Source organism: Leptonotus elevatus, chromosome 15 (assembly GCF_054856555.1).
Source record: "Leptonotus elevatus isolate MCC_2025b chromosome 15, RoL_Lele_1.0, whole genome shotgun sequence".
NCBI lineage: Eukaryota > Metazoa > Chordata > Actinopteri > Syngnathiformes > Syngnathidae > Leptonotus > Leptonotus elevatus.
Genome location: NC_141253.1, coordinates 769,335 through 790,756, shown reverse-complemented (window position 1 = coordinate 790,756; position 21,422 = coordinate 769,335). Strand labels below are relative to the sequence as shown.

The following is a 21,422-nucleotide window of genomic DNA, read 5'->3' as shown; positions in this document are numbered from 1 at the left end:
GGAGGCGGATTCGCGGTGAAAGGTCAAAAAGTAAATTAGTTACAACGTAACATTAATCCAACGGCTATAACGTTGCAACAATAATGTTAATCCAACGGCTAAATAATGCTAGCTAATGCTAGCTCATAGCATGGAGCCATAGTAGCCTCTTGTTGATATATTGTATTTGTTGTTTTTCATCAAAAAGATGAGAGAAAATGGCATGTGAAATGGTTTTACATCTGAAATGTTCAACATAATCTGCTGACAAAAAGAAATACGGCGGTTAAATGATTGTCATGACTAAAACGTTGACAGTTTTTGTTGACTAAATCGAGATGAATAAAATGATGTTTTCTTGGACAAAAAAAAAAAAAAAGAGACTAAAATGCTCGATTTATAGTCGACTAAAAACGGGATGAGGTTGACTAATTGTGATCAAAACTAACCAGCGTGATTGAAAGTGAACTCCATTTCAAAATGGCGGATGAAATGAACACGACTTGCAAGCGAAGGCCATTGGAGGAGTTGCAGGTTTTGCAGGTTTTGCTCACGTCCCCCCCCAGACCAAGCTGCTAACCCAGTACATCCTCAACTTGGCCAAGTACGACCCCAGCTACGACATTCGGGATCGCACCCGCTTCATACGGCAGCTGATCGTGCCCAGCGACAAGAGCGGCGCCCTCAACAAGTACGCCCGCCGCATCCTTTTGGCGCCCAAGCCCGCCCCCGCGATCCAGTCGGCCTTTAAAGGTACTTGCCGCTTCAGCGGGATCTGCTCCAAGAGTGACAAGCCGCACATTTTGGAAAGATTATTGTTTTTTCTACGTTTTTCTTCCGATGTCGCCTTCCAGATCGAGATCGTTTCCAACTGGGAACGTTGTCGCACAGCCTCAACAGCAAAGCGGTCGGATACCAGGAGCTGTCGGACTGGCCGGCGGTGGCGCCCGACCAGACCGTGAGAAACGTGGAGGTCGTTGAGCCAGTAAGTTACTCATCCCATCGAATGCGTAAACTGGGGGGGTGGGGGATGGGGGGGGGGGGGGGTCCATTCTCAAAACTTTTTTTAATAAGAAACTTTCCATTGAAATTATTTTTAATAACGCGGCCTCGTCTGTCCTTCCTTCCTTTTCTCGGTCTCTCCTTTGGTCTCTTGAGGCCTCCCTGATTTGATGTTTTTTGGATTTGTTGGGGTCTGGATGTTTCTTGGGCTGGGGAGGAGTTCTGGTGGGGGGTGTCTGGTCGGTGCTGGATTTCACCTTCCTTGGTTTTCTTTGGTCCCCTCGGGTCTCCTGGTGTTCGGTTTAGGTGAACGGTATGAGATTTTTTCTAATAGGTTTTCTGGTGAGCTAACAAATACACGCACGCACGCACGCACGCACATACATACACATACTCACCCACACACACACACACACAAAAATAAAAAATATATATAAAAAAAAATAAAAATAAAAGAGCAATGGATGATGACATTTCCGAATGAACAATACTGAGCTCTTAAAAAAAAAAAAAAAAAAAATGCATTTTTTTTTAAAAAATTGCAATTTACAATTATATATTTTATTATGTAAAAATAATAATAATACAAATGACGTTTTTGTTGACTAAAACTAGACAACAAAATGATGTTTTCTTGGACTAAAATAAAGACAAAAAATGCTAGATTTATAGTAAAAGTAAAACGGACTAAATAAAAAACGGATCAAGTTGACTAACTATGTTAAAAACTCACAAGCGTGGGTGAAACTGGACTAAAACTGTGACTAAATTTAAAAAAAAAAAAAAGGTTTTCCTGGATGATTTCTTCTGCAGCCCGACGAACTACTGAGGCCTGACAGGTTTTTCAACGCTATTTTCAGTGGAGTAAAAACGTGCTTCCCTGTTTGACATTTAGGCGAACGAGTGGGCGCCGCTCGTCGGGCAGGTCAAGTCGCCCGAATCTGACGACAAGTTCTACTCGGATGACGACGCCGACAAAAAGGACCAAGCATCTGACAGCAGTGACGACGACAGCCGCAGCAGCAGCGGCGGCGGCGGCGGCGGCGGCGGCAGCGGCGAAGGTTTGTGTCGCAACTCATTTCACTGCAAACGATACGGTCGACAACTGTTGTTGTTTCGTACAAACGCGCGCAATGTTGTGCATCAGAATCTGGAAGTGACCGAGAGGACCCGAGCAGCGATGACTCCGATGAGAGTTCCACCGATTCCGGGAAAAGTTCTGGCCAATCGGAAGAGAGCTCCGACGGATCACAACAGAAGAAGAAGAAGAAGAAGACGGCGGCCAAGAAAGTTCAGGCGGAGAAATGCAAGCGAAGCACACCTGACAGGTACTCAAAAAGCCCAAATTGGGAAAAAAGAAGGCCAGATGTTCCTTTCCTTGCGCGTCGCCTTCATCATCAAACTGCCAGCTGTTCATACACACACACACACACACACACAGACACAGATAAACATGACGGGGACATCATCTTAAGCCATTTTTTGCAAAAGATAAAGAATATATGCCGGTTAGTATTATGTTGTCTGCCGTACATTGTTCACATCTGTTGCTTAAAGGCTGACCGTAAAATCCTGTGTTTTTTTTATTTATGTTTTTTTTATGCTCGAGCATACAGAAGGTTTTTGATGCAGCCTTTTCAACTGCAGAGAACGGTTGAAGAAATGGTAGTTATTACAAAAACGGCCAGCAGGTGACAGCAGAGTATAAGAGATCCACCAGGGCCATGTTGCAAAAGGGCTCCTTTCCCCACTGTTTTAAAATGATTTGTGAATAATGATGAAGCTTAGCTATATTCTAATTGCTGCAAAACATAAAACATGTACAAGCATACTTTTTTTTTCCTGATAAAAGAAGAGACTCTAATCTTTCTTTTGGTAGGTTAAATGTTTTGTAGCAATAGAACAGAATATTCCGATTATAACATCTGTCAAAATCCAGTAAACCAGCCGGGTTGCTTCAGGGAAAATGGCTGCTGGGAGCGAATGAGTTGACTCATTCACTGCCATTGACGACTATAAACGTCAAAAATTCAATTTAGTTTAAAACATTTTCCCACTTTTGCTAACAAGATTATGAAAACCTATAAAAAAAAATTATTGTACTTTTAGAACAAATATCAAATTTGCGATTAATCGTGAGTTAACAAGTGAAGTCATGCGATTAATTACAATTAAACATTTTAATCTCCTGACGCCCCTAATTTGAATCTTTTCTTTTTTTTAAAGGAGCTAACCAAGCATAGTGGTCGTCCACCTTTACACGGCTAACGGCTAATGACTCGTGATTGGTCGCTTAGCTGCCTGGTGTTAGCAAAAAACGTGCTGTTTGACTCATGACGGCGCTCTTTTCAAAAATTGCCGTCCTTCACACAAAGTGGCACCTGCGCGTGCCGCCCGACCCCGCCCTCGCCTCTCGCCACTCGCCGGCGCAATTAGCACAGCTCCCGCTCGCGTGTAGTAATTAGCGCCGCCCCCCTTCCACAACAAACGCGGCGCAATGCCCTCATTAGGGCCCAGTCGTTCCGGCCTAATCAGGCCCGCCGTGATTTCTGCGACTTTCTCCCGTTGGCTGCAAATGAAACGTGTTGGCCAAATGAATACTGGCTTTTCATCACGGCCCAAGTTAGCGAGCCGCTTAGCGTCACAATTCAACTCATTAATTCAACAGCCCAAAGTAGCGGGCGAGCAGGCGCAGCCGAGTAAACACTCATTATCGGGGACAAATTGAAGAAACGCGGAGCCAGCCAACCAAACGGGACGGCGGCGGAGAAATGTAACATTAAATTAGCCTCGTAAACAGATTGATCTTTTTTCTTCTTCTTTTCTTTGCCTTCTTTGCATTTTGACGGGAATGCTATTTTTCTTCGTTTTTGCTTTTCCAATGCTGAAACGGAATATTTGCTTTTGCATTCATGACATTTTTCGTCAGTTTTCCTTGTCCGAGCCGGTTTAGCAGTGTCGATGCCTTAAGATGGCGGCAGTCTGGAAAAACATGATGATGAAATAAACATCATTTGCATTCAGACGCAACTCGTGCTGCCACTCGACTCGAATAATCTGTCAATTATTCAATCGATAAATCAGATTCATTTTAATTTGACATACAAAAGACTTTGCCCCCTAATTACTGTTTGTTAACCAGTGATTGGTGTTTCTTTGGTATTTCGTATTCATAGAGTGATTAAAAAAAAAAAAAGACAAAAAGAAGGGATTGACGTTGTCATTGTTTTCCAAAGTAAAGACATACAGTATGTTTACAAATGTCTTATTTTGATTAAAACACAGAAGATAATCAGTCGGTCTTCTTTCACGAAGGACTGCAGAAATCAAGTCAAAAACGTTTGCGTGGGAATGCTAAAAAGCTGAACGCTATTAGCTTGATGCTAAGATTGGAATGAATGTGCTAATGAAGTAAATTGAAAGATAAATGATATGAAAATTACAAATTTTTGAAGAATTTGACATTTGAACGCTGTAAATCAGAAGTATTATGTGGGCAAAAAAGTGTGGAGAATAAAAATCACAATAAAATCTGCTTCCGCATTCCCACCATTACTGTTAATATGCTGAAATCAGAGGATTTGGACCATTTTAAATAAAAAAAATATAGCACCAAACGATGACTTTATTATTAAAATAATTGTCCATTCATTTGATAATGGATGACTTGTCGATGAATCGATGAACTTTGACCGCTCATAACGCAATGTTTTCATGCCGCCCCTCGTCGGCCTTTCAGCGACTCCGATGAAAGTAGCGACGAACCCGCGGCGGAAAGAAGCAGCTCGTCGGCCGGAAGCTCCTCGTCAGAACCCGACTCGGACTCGGACTCGGAATCGGTTTCTGCCGCAGAGCGACAGCGGAAGAACGTCAAGTCCAAACCCAAGGTAGCGCTTGCGCTTTTTAGCATGCAATATTTCGAAATAATAAATCTGTTTATCTTAGTTTAAAAACATGAAGTCTTCCTACTTAACCTTTTTATTTTTGACACTAACTTGGCAAAGTTGATTTGCTCTCTTGCAGGTGGAAAACGTGCCCAAGAAGGAAGTGTCCTTGCTGGATCTCGACGACTGTGAGTTGATTCGACACGAATAAACATGAACTCGTTGACTGGCAGCCATTTTGACTGAAGCAACCCCCTTCGCTCCCGGCTGTTTGGCTGGATTTGGACCGATTTTGCAAGGCCCACAGAATATTGTGTTCTATTGCTAAAAAAAACATGGAAGCTACCAAAAGAAAGATTAGAGTCTCTTCTTTCATCGGGAAAAAAAAGTATGTTTGTATCTGTTTCTGTTTTGCAGCAATTAGCATTCGAATATAGCTAAGTTTCATCATTATTCACAAATCTGTTTAAAACACTGGGGAAAATGGCCCTGGTTGATCTCTTATACTCTGCTGCCCGTTTTTTGTAATAACTACCATTGCTTTAAGTGACCTCGTCAGTTCAGAGGCGTCATCAAAACCTTCTGTATGCTCTAGCATAAAAATGAAACATTTAAAAAAACGTATAAATACGTCTTTGGGAGCATGGTCATGTTTGAAATAGAACATAGTTCTATGTTTTTGGGAGCAAATGTGCCTGAAAGTCAAAGATGTCCCAGGCTACAGCAAATGTGCTAATATTTTAGCAGCTGCAGTTCCAGCATTTAATTCTTGTTAGAAACCTTCCAAGCTGTTTCTATTCAGTATTGGAATCGTCCTTTCAAAATGAAGAAGCTGAGCTAGCAACAGTGAGAAAATACAGAAAGAAAATGTGTGATTTTCCCCAAAAGATGCTGTTGACACGACACAAGCATCTTTTTGGAAAATCACACGTTTGTCACGTCATCGTGTTTTTTGTTGTTGTCAGTTTTGCCAGCGGCCACAAACACAAGCAAGTCCTCGACGCTCTCCTCCAGTTTGCTGTCCGACCTGGAAGGACTTTCGCTCTCTGGCGTCTCCGCCGCCAACACGCCGGTGAGCAAGCGTGTGTGTGTTTGTTTATGTGTGTGTGTGTGTGTTTTGCCGCACTCTAAAAAGTGTCAGGCAACACTTCCTCCATCAAGGTGTGCTGAGAGCGTTACGTTCCTGTCGGAGGCGGCCAAATGAGCTTCTCCTTCCCGCCGCCCAAGTATTGACCTTTTCTGACGCCTTCTATTTATGGCCCGTCAGGATGCCTCCCCCCCCCCGCCTATCTCGCCTGCACCCTTGAACTCTATTTGGGCTGGCGGGCCGTCCTGGCGCGCTCGCCGCCGTACGCTGCCTTCCATCGCTCTCTTGCGTATGTGTGATGGCCGACCTTTCCCGCTGTCTCTCGGCCGCCGTGTGTACTTTGTATCCCGTCTCCTGCTCCCAGGAGGAAGCAAAAATGTCCACATCATTCTTCCCCCCCCCCCGCCGGCAGCTGTGTGTGGATTTTCCACCTCGGCGCTTTCTTCGCGCCGAGACGCGTCGCCTAACAAAATGTAAAAAGAAAAAAAGTGTACAGTCGATGTTGTGGATGGACGAGTGCAACGAGAGCTGGGTTACAACATTATCATCTGCCCGATGATTTGTATCCGTGACTACTTTGAAGATTTCTGTTATGTGTGCCACCTCCACTTTAGAACAGCAATTGCTATGTAACTAGTGAAAATCCAATAAGAGGAGGGAGCGCCGAAGTGTGTCCAGAGCGGAAAAGAGACAAAAAGTGGTATTAAACTCCCTGGTGGATTTAAAAAGTCTACACACCCCTGTTCAAATGCCAGGTTTTTTGTGATATTAAAAATGTTAAGTTAAATGACTAAAAAGAAAAATGACACCATTAATGTGACCTAAAACCAGTAAAACCCCTTTTATTATTTTTTCTTGAATTTATTTAATACATACCTGACAGCTGACTTTAAAGTGCCTCTGATTAAGCCACACTCAAGTTTAACTGCACTCGTAGGCTCTTCCTGTCGCAGCTGACATTTTTTTTCAACGCCGAATCGTGTATCCTGGATGACGTCGTTCCTGCCGATAGCACTTTATTTCTTTGTTCCCATTCAAAGTTTTGGAACTGATTTGATCTTGGTCTCATTTTGTTCTCACTTTTTAAACTATAAAATATGAACAAAAACTGGCATTTGAAGACGGGTGTGTCGTTCCTTAGGAAGAATCAACGTTGGAGATTCCCGCTAATTGCCGTGTCAAGTTCCCTTTCGGAGCCAAAGTTTTGACACGCAGACTTTAATCGGTCGTCTTAACGAAACGGCAAGTGCGGCCGTGATGAGCAAAGATTGTTTCCGCTTTTTTAACGCCGCCTTTCTCCGCTCGCGGGCTGACACTCGGCCCTCCGACTTTCCCCGCCCGCCGCTCGGCGTGATTGACAGCCGCTGTCGGCCCCGCCGAGCGGGCGGAGGCCGACCAATAGAAATGCAGATTACGGCATCTGATTTCCAGCCAATTCTATGCATGAATGCACGACGCGCGGCGCGGGGGTAAATAAGTTCACCTTTCGGTATGTGCGCGCACACCGACTGGCCCCGGTGTCATTTCTATTTCTGCTCAATCTGCCCACGGAGGCGGTTCGAGCCGGTCTCAGCTGAGCGCTCGGGCCCTTTTAGAGAATTACTGCATGCTTATCAAAAGGCATTTAGATTAACCCCGGTCGCTGTCTTTGACCCGCGCCACAATCTCACATTCCCCGGCTGCCCTCTAATAACATTTTGACGTTGGAATCTCTCACCGACGCCTCCTTAAATCCCAAGCATAGCCGCGGTCCTCTTCCAGCGCCCGCCCTGATGGTCTTTCATTCATAATTAGGGAGCCCGGGCGGCGACTGGGGGGGGGAAATTGAACTGTCAGTGGCATTTGACCCCAACACAGCCAGAAGAGGGCCATCATAATTTGTCCATTTGGTGTCCATCAGGGCCCCCCCCGCCGCCGCCCGCCACGGGTGCCCCCCGGTCCTTCTGCTGACTCGTAATTAGACCTCAACTCGGGAGTGCAAACCTCTCGCCGCCACTCAAACGCCGCCAGATTGACTCCGGCCAAGGATGGACAAAAGAAAACAAAAAAACTCCGGTGTGGAAAAAGCTTGTTGAATGACTTTTGAGAAATGTTTGCGTCTTCCATCATTTCTTTTTCAATTGTTTTCCTTCACAATAAACGAAAAAGTCGGTGCCTTGAGATTAGAGCTGCCGAGGTTAGTCGATACGTCGCAATCAGAATTGGCAATATTGTTTATTATGGAAGCTTTTTTTTCCCCTCTCAAATAGTTTTCCATCCAAGTAAGACGAGATGCGACTGTCGCTTAGCTTAGCGATAAAGTTACGGGGGAAAAAAGTCTGGCAAAGGAAGTATTAATTTGACAATCAAACAGGCCATTCATGGCTGGTCGCTCGTGAAGTTAGCCGCTAACCAGAGGCGGCAAATCCAGGTCCCAGAAAGCAAAATCCCTGCCACAGTTTGGCTTTCACCCCAGATGCTACCTAGCTAGCTAGCTCCCTAGCAGGTAAACGAGCACCATGGGAGCAGCCTAGGGAGCTAGCTAGCAAGCACCTGAAAGTAGAAAACCCTGCCACAGTTTGGCTTTAAACCCTGATGCTACCTAGCTAGCTAGCTCCCTAGCAGGTAAACGAGCACCATGGGAGCAACCTAGGGAGCTAGCTAGCTAGCACCTGAAAGTAGAAAACCCTGCCACAGTTTGGCTTTAAACCCTGATGCTACCTAGCTAGCTAGCTCCCTAGCAGGTAAACGAGCACCATGGGAGCAACCTAGGGAGCTACCTAGCTAGCACCTGAAAGTAAAAAACCCTGCCACAGTTTGGCTTTAAACCCTGATGCTACCTAGCTAGCTAGCTCCCTAGCAGGTAAACGAGCACCATGGGAGCAACCTAGGGAGCTAGCTAGCTAGCACCTGAAAGTAGAAAACCCTGCCACAGTTTGGCTTTAAACCCTGATGCTACATAGCTAGCTAGCTCCCTAGCAGGTAAACGAGCACCATGGGAGCAACCTAGGGAGCTAGCTAGCTAGCACCTGAAAGTAGAAAACCCTGCCACAGTTTGGCTTTAAACCCTGATGCTACATAGCTAGCTAGCTCCCTAGCAGGTAAACGAGCACCATGGGAGCAACCTAGGGAGCTACCTAGCTAGCACCTGAAAGTAAAAAACCCTGCCACAGTTTGGCTTTAAACCCTGATGCTACCTAGCTAGCTAGCTCCCTAGCAGGTAAACGAGCACCATGGGAGCAACCTAGGGAGCTAGCTAGCTAGCACCTGAAAGTAGAAAACCCTGCCACAGTTTGGCTTTAAACCCTGATGCTACATAGCTAGCTAGCTCCCTAGCAGGTAAACGAGCACCATGGGAGCAACCTAGGGAGCTAGCTAGCTAGCACCTGAAAGTAGAAAACCCTGCCACAGTTTGGCTTTAAACCCTGATGCTACATAGCTAGCTAGCTCCCTAGCAGGTAAACGAGCACCATGGGAGCAACCTAGGGAGCTACCTAGCTAGCACCTGAAAGTAAAAAACCCTGCCACAGTTTGGCTTTAAACCCTGATGCTACCTAGCTAGCTAGCTCCCTAGCAGGTAAACGAGCACCATGAGCTAGCTAGCTCTCAAGCTAGCTAGCACCTGGGCCTAAAGCCAAACTGAGGCAGGGATTTTACTTTCTGGACCTGGGTTTGCCACCTCTGCCGCTAACTCGTGACTATTGTCCAATAGTGTTTCATATTCCAGCAAGCCTATCAAATCACTGCTAACTAATCAATAATGTACAAAAAGAGAGATCAACTTGGCCGCTAACTCGGATGCTAACGAGCAAGTGTTTTCCAAACATTTATGAAGGAAGCGTGGATCACAGGAGATGTTTACTTCTTCATTATGATAAGAAATAATAAAAGCAGATTCGTGTGGTGTGTTTGAAAGGAGCCGATAGCGTCTAATGCTTGCAGTTGGCTGCTAACTCGTTTTGCTAGCCTGGCCGCTAACGAAGCGTTAGAATCCCGTAATGTACAAATATATTATTTACTGTCACATCACATGAATATCTCGGGTGATTGCAAAGTAGCTCACTCATTTCAAAATACAAATGTCCTTTCCACTCTTATCCGTTTTCTTGCAAATCTTCCTACCAACTCTGAAGCAACTATTTTGAGCGCCTTATCGATGACCGCGTGCATATAAACATTGATTCGTCCCATGGACGCTGAGATCCATCAAGTAGTTTGACGCGACTCGATGAAGGACATACTGTAACTGCTCCTTAGCGTTAGCCCTCTATTAGCGCTAACGTGTGCCGCTGGCAGTCTTGATAATTGATCGTGTAAGAGTAGCTCATTTGCTGATAAATTGGCATAAATGAAGTCAGCCGGCGGCGACACTCCGACTTCCATCAGCGCGTACGTGCGCTCGGCTGCGGCAAACATTTTCTTTCATTCAATTTGCCGCCAAGGACTTTGCGCCTTCCCTCCATTAATTGTCATCTCCTCACACCGAAGGGACAATTAGGCCTGAAAGTTCCTCCTTGAGGGCGCGTCGACAAGCTTCTTCTTCTTCTTCTTCTTCTTTTCCTTTTTTTTTTTTTTTCCTCCCGAAACCAGAAATGGATTTTCAATATAAATCTCCCCCCCGCTTGCATCCCCTTCCTTGTAAATGGGCCGTCATGCGCGCGAGGCTACGCCCGGCTCCCGTTAGCCCTTTCGGATATGTCAGCGGGATTTTCAGGTCATTTGCCAGCGAGGCGTCGGAAGCGCATCCTCGCCGGCCGCCGTTTCTGAAGGTGACTGGCGGCGGGCGACATCCATCACGCCGCCTTCCTTTAAGTTGACGCATAATAGAGCCCCTCAATCACCGCGTTCGCTCCCTTGTCAGCTGCCTTGCCTGCTGTCCGCCAAGAGGACGATGACGGCGGCGGGAAAAAAGAGGAGGGGGGGGGGGACGGGGGGGGAGCTGACAAGGGAGTCAAGGTTACATCCCTCTTGTTGCCTTTATTTACACTTGAGGTGTTACGGCCCGTGCAAAAAAGAACAAGCGCTCGCGGCGCTGTCAGACGTTTACTGTCCGCCGTGTCAAATGGGTGATGATAAGCTCTCGGGGAAAAAAAAAAAAAAAGAAGCTGTCCGGCCTCCCGGAAAGGGTGGCGGGCGCTCGGGGGGGGGGGGGACCTTGAGGCGAGCGGCTAAATCTCCGGCCTACATTACGGCCCGGCGTTATTGACACGGACGCGTCGGAAAGCGGCCCGATGAATTTTCCGCCGTGACGGTCGCCCGCGCTAACAAATGTTTGCTTGGCTTCCTTTTACAGCGCCTTGACGACGTTGTTATTGGGATGGCGTCAAGGACTCGCTCCTGCTGCCGTCCGGAGTTTTCAATGACAGTTACTGAAGGTCTTGATTATCCTTCGGGGATCCCGCTTAAGGACATTAAGGGGCGGGAGTCGCGTGATTCGATTTTCCGATTTTTTGGGTCTGCGATTTGATACAGAATTGATTTTCCAATTCAAAATGATTTGATTGACAATTTATAGATGAGCAAAGAATCGTCATGATCTACTCTGACTCGCTAGCGCTAATTAGCGCGCTACTTGCAGCACTTTGATCACTCAATCGAACGGCTATTCATACAAAACGCTTCACGAATGTATCCAGAGACTTTACAACTTTGGGGGAGGGGGGGCAAAATAATCAGCTTTCCAGTCAACACGAAACTGGATGAACGTGGAAAAGTCGCTTGGAGCCATTTTCCGAAATGAAACAGGACGTCGGCCATTTTGGTTGGAAGTGGCCAAATTCACTCATTAATAATAAAATAATAATAATTGAATCATCCCTGACATCAAATTCACCGATGAGCACAAAATGATGTGGACGTAACAAAAATCTTGGAAAATGCGTTTTAGGTGCGTGGCTTAACAAAAGGGCCAAGTGATTGGTTAAAAGAGAGCAAAAAAAAAAGTGTTCACGTCTACGGCAGTAAATGTGCTCTTAACGTCATCAAGAAGCCAAGTTGAAGACCCGAGAAGCGAGAGTGCTTCTGCCGGCGTTGCAAAAAGCTTCACATCTGGCGCCTAATACAATTTCCCGCCATTGAAAAGGTAAAAGCTCCTTTTTTCGCCAAATGGCGCCTTCGCGGACCCTCGCCTTTCTATTCATTAGCGTTTCATTCAAGTCGACAATATCCGGTCCATTTCCTTCTGCCTGTGAGGACTTTTCTTAATTGGGCCTATGCTAGTTAATGAAGAGCTTTTTTTTTTCGAGGGTGCCACTCGAGTCCCATGCGGTGCTGCTTTGTTGTTGTTGTAAAAAACATTTTTTTTCCCTTTTCAGGTGACCAGTCCGTGTTTCGGACCGGTGCAAAGCCACGAGTTGCTTCACCACATGAGTGGCAAGGGCCTGTCTGCAAAGTACCACTTCCCGCGCCAGCCGTGCTTGTACCAGCCCAGCATGGTGGCCGTGCAGGTCACGCTGACCAACTGCTGTGAGCGCCCCCTGGAGGACATCCACGTCAGGGAGCGCGGCCCCGCCGGCCTCAACATTCACTCTTTTAGCGCCATCGGTGAGTACGCGCACACCTGTGGAAGCCAGCTAGGGAGCTAGCTAACTAGCATGTGAGGCTAAAAGCCAAACTGTGGCAGGCTTTTTACTTTCTGGACCGGCATTTGCCACCTCCGGAGAGCCGTCGTGCGTTTTTGTGCTTAAGCCAAGCAAAAGTGTCCGATTGTGTCCCCTCATCTCCTTGACGCCGATGCATCGCAAGCTTGTTGTCATGGAAACGTGCCTTGAGATTGAAGGACTGGCTTGTTGCGCGCGCACCGGCGGCCCGGCCTCGCCGGCATAGGCTGTACCTGTCGGTTCCACTCTGCCGGCATCCTCCTCCTCCTCCTCCTCCTCCTCGCCACCCTTGTCACTCACCAGACACTCTTCTCTCTCCTCCCCACAGAGCGCTTGGATCCCGAGGCCTCCGTGACCGTTTCCATGGGCATCGACTTCAACGACTCCACGCAAGCGGCCAACTTCCAGCTGTGGTAAAACAAAATAAATACAATCCCGCCTGACGGCGTTCACACGTTATTCTTGCTTTTCCACCGCACATCATTTTCCACATAATTCATTCCGTTCGCATCGTTACAATTTCAACAAAATCCAGCCACTCGCACCTTGGAGGATATTCTTTTTCTCATTCCAAAAATTCTCTCTTTTGCCACACTTCCACATTTTCAACCCAACATTTCCCATTCATTCCAAATGAGATATTCAAGATTCCCATTTAAAATTCAAACCATGACGCTCATTTGGGAACAATTTTCAACATTCTAAAAATGTCCATGTCCCACAAAAAATTCCTTTATTGATTCCCATTCCACGTCATTTAATCCATTCCGTTCTCTCCCATTTTGTGCCAGAATTCCCACTTGAGAGCGTAGCCTCAATTGATCAGCGCTTCTGAGATCACAATTATTCTCCCGATAATCGGGCCCGGCCCGCGTCCTCTTGCTGAACCGCAATCAATTACCTTATGAGAACGTCTGCCTGGCACAGAGGAATCGAATCATTATAATAATCATAATCATGATGATGATGATGTTTGGACTTGAATTTGTTTGTAAAGTGAAGCCCATGTGATGTGTGTGCGTGTGTGTTTTTTTTTTGTGGCGGCTCAGCACCAAAGACGAGAACTTCAGTGTTTTCGTCCAACCGGCTGTTGGCGAACTGCTCACACCCTGCAGCCTCTCAGAGACCGACTTCTGCAAAGAGCAAAGTGAGAGCAAAACCAAAGGATTCTGGAAAACTAAATATGCTGTGTGTGTGTAATAGATAAGTATATATATATATATATATTTATTTATTTATATATATATATATATATATATATATATATATATATATATGTGTGTGTGTATATATATATATATTTATTTTTATTTATACATTTATTTTTATATATATTTATATATTTATATATATATATATTTATATATATATATATTTATTTATATATATATATATTTATTTATATATATATATATTTATTTATATATATATATATTTATTTTTATTTTTTTATATATATATATATATATATTTATTTATATATTTATTTATTTTTATATATATATATATATATATATATATATATATATATATATATATATATATATATATATATATATATATATATATATATATACAGGAAAAAATTGATATTTTTTTCTGAAAAACGGGGGAATCTGAAAACCTGAAAAAAAATTCTGAAAAACAAAACAAAAAATATATAAAACAATCCAGCCAAGATGCACTTTTTTGCACTCTCACGCCGACAGGTCAACTGCGGGGCATGAACGAGACCTCGGCAACCGTCGCCACGGCGATGAGCGACATCTCCAGCCGAGCCGTCGCCGAGCGAGTCCTGTCGGTGGCCAATGTGGGCGCGGTGGCCTCCTCCCAGAGTCGTCTGCACAGGTGAGCCAAAAGAGGAGATCGTGCTTTGCTTTGCTTTGCTCCGGAATATTCAACACTTGAAAAATTGGAAGATTGTCGGCCCCGCCCCGTTCTCGGGACAAAGCCACTCTAGAGCACACCTCGGATCATCTTAGAAGATATAAGTGGGATTTCTGCGGATCATTAACTCATTTGCTCCCAAAAACGTCAAAATATGTTCTATTGGGTCCCAAAGACGTATTTATATGTTTTTTATGCTAGAGCATGCAGAAGGATTTGATGCAGCCTCTCAACTGCACAAAACAGTTGAAGCAATGGTAGTTATTACAAGAAAACGGCCAGCAGGGGGCAGCAAAGCAAAAGAGAGCAACCATTGCCATGTTGAAAAAAATCTGATTTACTCAAAGTTCTATACAGATTTGTGAATAATGATGACACTTCGCTATATTCTAATGCTAATTGTTGCAAAATGGAAACCGATAGAAATATACTTTTTTTCCTATGAAAGAAGAGACTCTAACCTTTCTTTTAGTAGCTTCCATGTTTTTATAGCAATAGAACACAATATTCTGCGGGCCTTGCAAAATCGGTCCAAATCCAGTCAAACAGCCGGGAGCAAAGGGGGTTGCTTCAGTCAAAATGGCTGCCAGTCAACGAGTTAAAAAGCATTCAATTGATTTTGATTAAATTGAGACTTTAAATGGCATTGGAAGAATGTCACCAATGTCTAACATGACACACCAATGCCACCTAGTGGCAGCAAATGATCTCAAGCCAAATCTATGACTCAAAGATTTCACACTTTCATACTTTTTAACTTCAAACACCTTCATGAATTGATTTCATTGAACGGATGCAACATTTGTATTAGGAAACTATTTTCCCCCCACTTTTGTGTTCATGTCAAAAGAGCATTAAAAACGATGTTACTGTACATTTGGAGCAGACGTAACGTGCGATTAATTTGCGATTAACTCTGATGAGGACGCAGTCTGTCAGCTGTTTGCTGTCCTTTGGTCAGGAGGAGGAAACAAAATCGGACGTATTTGTACTTGATTACTTATTGTCAGGTAATAAGCCGTGCGTGCGCACATGCCAGGGGAATGCCCCAAGATGGCCGCCTGTGTCATCGGTGTACACGGGGTGCGCTAACGAGCTTCCTCGTCCGTCGCGCACACCTCGCCAGATAATTGGACTTCCTCCATCTGCCTCTCGCGTGCGAGCGCTTCTTATAGATTGACGGCGGAGGAGGCCGAAAAGGAGAGCGCGGGAATCGATGTCCGATCTCCGCCGCGGCCTCGTCAACGGCCATCAATCAATCTTTCTTCCATATGCTTGAAATGACTTTGGCTTGCCAGTCAGACGACGGCAAAATGTTGACATCCGCGCGATACGAGTGTCGTGCGGATGTCAACATTTTATATGAACACTACGAGCTTTGTCGTTTTTCTATAGGAAAAAAAATCATTTTTTTATGAAAATACATTACAATTTCATGGCCTGCGATGTTTTGTTAAATAATTGAAATGAACACATTGCATTGCCTTTCCCGCAAAAAATAATAAATCAAATGAAAGACCAACAAATTCTCTCTTGCAATGCATGTTTTTAAAATAAAACAAAATATCTACTTTTTTAAATCTTTATTCTGAACATTTGAACTGTGATATTACTTTAAGGATGACAAAGAAATTAGAATAGAAATAGAAATTCATTTAAAGGGACATTTTTGAAAAATGAAAAAAATAAATGTTCAAAATGTAAAATAAAATAAAAAATCCCTTTAAAACTTTCAAGAATAAATTCAAATGCATTTTCCTGCAAAGTAAAAAATAAAAAATAAAACTGCCCTTTTCCTTAATTTAAAAAAAATTTGAAATGGAAAGAAAAAAAATCTTCTACAATGTGAAATGAATTCATTTGCATCTTTGCTAAGCAGCCAATCAAAGTCCTGTCCTGCAGTTCTTGTGTTGATCAGCAGGGTGCAGCACTGCTTCTCCCACCTGGAGTGAGCTTAGGGAGGGGGGGGGGGGGGGGGGGGGGTGGGGGGTTGTGTGGTTTGTGCCTGGCCAAGCGGCCAAATTGATTGGTGCGAGGCAGGCTGGCAATAAATCAAGCAGGAAAGCAAATGTAGAAAAGCTTCTTGTTGTTGTTTGTGTCTAAACAAGCGCAATCAAATAAATGGCCTCCATTTTTCAGTCCGTTTGAAGGCAAATGTGATGATGGAGTGTTTCCCGCCCGCCCGCCCGCTCGCTCGCACCCGCCCGCCACACAAATGCCACAACAAAAACACAATTCAATTAGCATTTAAGTCTTAATACCCGCACTTGTTATTCTTCACTTTTTTATGATTTTTTTTTTCCCCGAGTCACGTTGAGCGTCTCCAACTAATCATTTTTTTTGATTTGTTCCATAGTCTAAAATGTTCAATTAATTAATAATAATAATGAACTAGAAAAATATCCACGGAAATTTGGAATAGGACGGCTGAAAGACTGAAAGAAATCAGGTCACTTCCTGTAGAAATCGGGCTACTTCCTGTTCAAGTCAGGTCACTTCCGGGTCACATACACACCAATGTTAAAAATAACAAATAACGTTCCGACAATACCAATTTTAATGATGAATAATTGATGCATTAACCTACTCATCGTATCAATCTGTCCAAAAATATGCACTTGACCATATTTGGACATGAAGGTTTTTTTTCCCCAAAAGGGGTTTTGAACCAAAATGAAATGATTGTCTTTGCTTTGGAAAATAATGATTGACATTTTTGCCGATTTTTCGCACCTTGCACACCAAACCAGTAGCGGAATCATCATTTTAAAAAATGTGTGCAGTGTCAAATTTGAAATCATGTCCTGTTTTTGTAAAAAGTGATGGAAATGAACTTTTTCATCGATTCATTGGGAAAAATCATCAACTGGTGAATCGATTACGGAAATAATGATTCATTGCAGCCCGAGAAGACGTTTGAGCAAAGTTAAATGTTGACGTTAGTGTTTTCGCTTTGATGAATATCGACTCCAAATATCGACTCCAAATATCGGTAATCGCTACTATTAATCAGTATCGGTTTCTCTCGGAATATTTGGTTGTATTTTGCAGGACTGTTTTTTTTGGACATGTTAAGGTGAATAAATGTGCCAAATAAAAAGAGGTGGTTTGACGCCTGCAATTTCCCGCATGTGTGAGTTTGGAGGTTGTTGAGGCTTGTAATCCGCCGCAAATATCCGCCGGCCATCTGGCCGCCGCCATCGGCGCCGGCCCGGCTGACCACTCGTTTGAAGGACACTCGTCGGTCCACAATGGCGGCAATTTCCTCGGCAGCTTGCGTCGTCGTGCCGAGGTTAAGTCCCGCGCGTCCGCACACTCGCGCCGGGGGCCGGCGTAAAGACGCGGCCCGCTTTATCCCGGGTGAAGGGGAGGCAGATGGCACCCGCGCCAGTAATTGGAGAGTCCCGCCGCCGATCGATGCCAATCTGCCCGCCGTGCTTTGCGATTGGCCGCGCCGCCAGGAACGCGCGGGAATACCAATGAGCCGTTGAGCCGGCCGGGCCAGAACCGACGAGTTTCCTTCTCTTCAACATTTGGCCCATTTCTGCTTCTGTAATCCAGGAAGGCTGCCCGATCAATCGAAAAGTTTCAACTCGTGCCAATTCGTCGATTCATCGACAAGTGATCAAATTAATCAACAACTATTTCAATAATTGTGAAATTGGCAAATTTGCGAGATTTTTTTAAAATTGGAATATTATCATATATATTTATACGCCGTCGTATCGTTGCAATTTTTTCCTGAATATTCTCCCCCAAAACATTTTTTTGACAACTAATACAGAGCGGCCACGATTTGTATTTGGTATTTACACTTGAAGCGGCGTCTCTGAAGAGGCGGGATCAAAGCAGCCTGGGGGTGTTCACGGGCCCACGAAAGCCAAGATTTATTTGCCAAATCCACCAGCGCGGACAGACGGACAGACGGACAGACGGACGGACGTCTCGGGCCTGGACGGACGGACGGCGGCAAATGCTTCCGAGGCCCGATTGAGCGCCACGTCAAGACGAGTGTCTCATATTTTAATTAAGGCTGAGGGAGGCGCAGCGTAAACTCGGCCCCCCCCCCGGAGACGGCCGCACGCTGCCATTGTGTACGCTCGGCCCTCACCCCGCCGGCCCCTCCCTTGCTAATTGGCCCCGTCTTGTGGGCGGGGGGGTTCTTGACAGGCTTCGGTCGAACCTCTTAAGTGCTCGCCTTTGTGGGTTGTTTGTCAGCTCCAAGCGGGCCGTTGTGTTGTGCTAAATGGAGGCAGATGGCAGGGGTGGGCGGGGCCAGAGGGGGGGGGGGGCTTGAAGCGGCTCGCTGCCTTCTTGTTAGGACCCTCAATGTGCAGCGGGACCATTTCCATGGAAATTGCGGGCTGGGGAATTCCCCTAGTGGGACAGATGGGGGGGCGGGGGCGGGGGGTTCAATAGACAGCCGCAGTCCATAAAATGAGTTTTGAAGTCGTCTTTGAGTGGCGGCTGGGGCGGCGCCCTCGCACCCTGGCTCCTTCAAGGCAAACAATCGGGCTCATGAAATTTGTTTTGCAGGTTTGCCGCTCGGACGGTGAGCAGCGAGGTCCTGGTTCTGGTTCTGGTTGCGCTGGACGGCGCCGAGCAGACGGGCGGCGGCGGGTGCAAGCTGACCGTCAACACGGAGAAGAGCGTCATGGCGTCCATGTTGCTGCGAGACCTCGAACGGGCGCTGGCGCAGGCGTAGAGAGCAGGTCGCCGGCACGCTTGTTTTTCTTACCATCGCGCTACAAAAACATTTGCTAAAAACGCATTTTCAACGTAAAGCTCGCGTTTCGCAATGATTTTAATCGTCAATAAATCTGTCCATTATTTTCTCCATGAGTCCGATTTTTTTGGTCCCTATTTATTTTAAATTGGTAGTACCAAAAAAAACGTTACAAAAATAACACATTTAAATAAAACTATTAGAATAATAATAATTGAAAATATAATAAACCAATCGTGTTTGATTGGTCTGTCAAAAAGTGTTGACTTTCAAAGTAAAAGAAGATGCAAATGTCTTACTTGGAAAACCAAAACTCCAGAAATCCGACAATAGTCGAACATTTTGAGGATTTGCTCAATTTTCAGTTGATGTCTCGAAACAAAGACTCCGTTGTCAAAAAATAAGGATCAATTAATTGGCTCATTTATAAGTCGTTGATGAATCGTTTAAAGAATGATTTCACGCGTTGGAGCAGCAGAAAGGTGAAAAAAGTTTCCAACATTTCTTCTATGACGAAGAAATTATTCATGAAAGCGTCGAGCAAGTGTACCTTCGGCTGTCCGTGATGAAAGGTCGCCGATTAATTGGCCGCCGATTAATTGGCCGCCGATTAATTGGCCGCCGATTGTTATTGGCCTTCAAACATCGGCCGAACAATCGAACAATTGGGCCGAACAGCCAATTATTTTCCCTTAAAACATGATCAAAGAAACGGAATTTCCCAACGCTATGAAAGTACCCTGAACGCACCGTTTTGCTTGCGTAGCATTAGCAACGAGCACGTGTGTCGCGTATGCCGTTCTGGTTATTCTGTTGCCCCCGAACGTCCTTTAAGCCGTTTAATGACACCTCAGTTGGACTTAACGGTCAAACTAAAACGCGCAACGTTAAGAATGACATCCACTCAATATTTAAATAAAAAACATGGCTAGCCTAGTGCTAATGCTAAAAGCAAAGGGAGGATCCCATTCAAATGCTAACAGGAAGTTAGCATCGACTTTGGGATGTTTTTTCCTTCAAATTATTTTTTTATTTGAGTTTATTCTTATTCCACTTATTGTTTTAATTTGTCGTTGTCCTTTCAAGTTGTATTTCAAGGATTCCAAAAATTTATTTTCTCAAAATTCAAGCATTCAAACATCCAAGGATTTATTTATTTCTTTTCTTTTCTTTTTTGGTCTTGTAATCGGTCATCTGTATCTTTTTCTGCCCAAATGGCTCTCAAATAGAACGAACAAACGAAATATTATATTGCGTAATTATTGTGAAGAATTTTTAAAAGTCATTGTTTTTGTTTGTCCATCGAAAGTGGCAAATTATTTGCGGGTCGCAAAGTGCAAATAAAAATGTCAACAACAACAAAAAAGTGTTTTTGGCGTCGACTTTGCAGATGTTGACGGCCGCCGCGTTTGTTGAGGAGCAAACGCGGCGCGATTGCGCTTGACTTGACGGCGGCGGAGGAAATAACAGCTCGCCCGCCCGCTCTCTCGCTTTCTCGCCCGCCCGCTCGCTCGCGTCCGCCACCTGCGCGCTCCTTCCCGCGACTTCTCTTGACGCTTTCCAAGCACGTTTTCCACGTCCTCTTTTGCACTGTCAACATCCTCCAAACAAAAATGGACGCCATCGCAGCGCACGCGCGCTGCGCGACGAAAGTCCAAATCGTTGACGCGTTTTGGTAGTTTTTGTCGTTGAATCCGATTTTCTTGGATGTGATTTTTCCTCAACGCGTCTTTTTGTTCTTCTTTCGGCCGATGGCGTGACGTTCGAAAGCGGCTGGTCTGAATGCTAATTGATGGTTTCAAAATCCTCGCTCGCGCGCCCGCGCCGTGACCTTCAATTAAAGTGCGCTGGCGCCGCCCCTTTTTCTTTTTTGGAGCGGTCGGGGGCGTGTGGCTCGGGGTTAAACGCTCCTTTTGTCATTGAGACGACTTGAATGGCGAGCGAGCGAGGACGCGGGTTTGGCCGCCCCCCGTGGGGACAATGATCACGCTAGTTAGCATGTGAAAAGGCCGCCGCGCACATGCGGCCGAACGCGCGCGGAGGATTACGCCAACAGATCGCATCATCTGCCGCTAATCTCTTGATAATCCCGTTAACAAACTCGCGCACTCCATTAAAAGATGCTTGAAAGCGGACGCGCCTGCAGCCAACACGTCGAGAGCAGTTCTTTTATTTTTTTTAAATAACTTTATTCAACAATTTCAAACAGAATACACAAACAAATCGTCAACACGACACAAACGCATTTTGAATGCAAACAAACAAAAAAGCCAGGGCAG

At 45.0% G+C, this 21,422-nt stretch overlaps 1 protein-coding gene across 1 annotated transcript in view; it reads left to right on the top strand.

Moving 5' to 3' along the window:
* The window catches only part of ap3b1a (adaptor related protein complex 3 subunit beta 1a), a 34,989-nt gene extending 15,737 nt beyond the window's left edge, over nt 1-19,252 (top strand). The window contains 12 exon segments of the mRNA XM_086096961.1: nt 546-732; nt 834-964; nt 1,877-2,042; nt 2,129-2,309; nt 4,721-4,868; nt 5,005-5,053; nt 5,831-5,937; nt 12,246-12,474; nt 12,859-12,943; nt 13,580-13,677; nt 14,240-14,378; nt 18,954-19,252. Coding sequence (XP_085953087.1) covers nt 546-732; nt 834-964; nt 1,877-2,042; nt 2,129-2,309; nt 4,721-4,868; nt 5,005-5,053; nt 5,831-5,937; nt 12,246-12,474; nt 12,859-12,943; nt 13,580-13,677; nt 14,240-14,378; nt 18,954-19,122 — 1,689 coding nt within the window. The 3' untranslated portion in view covers nt 19,123-19,252.
* Nucleotides 19,253-21,422: the final 2,170 nt, after the last annotated feature.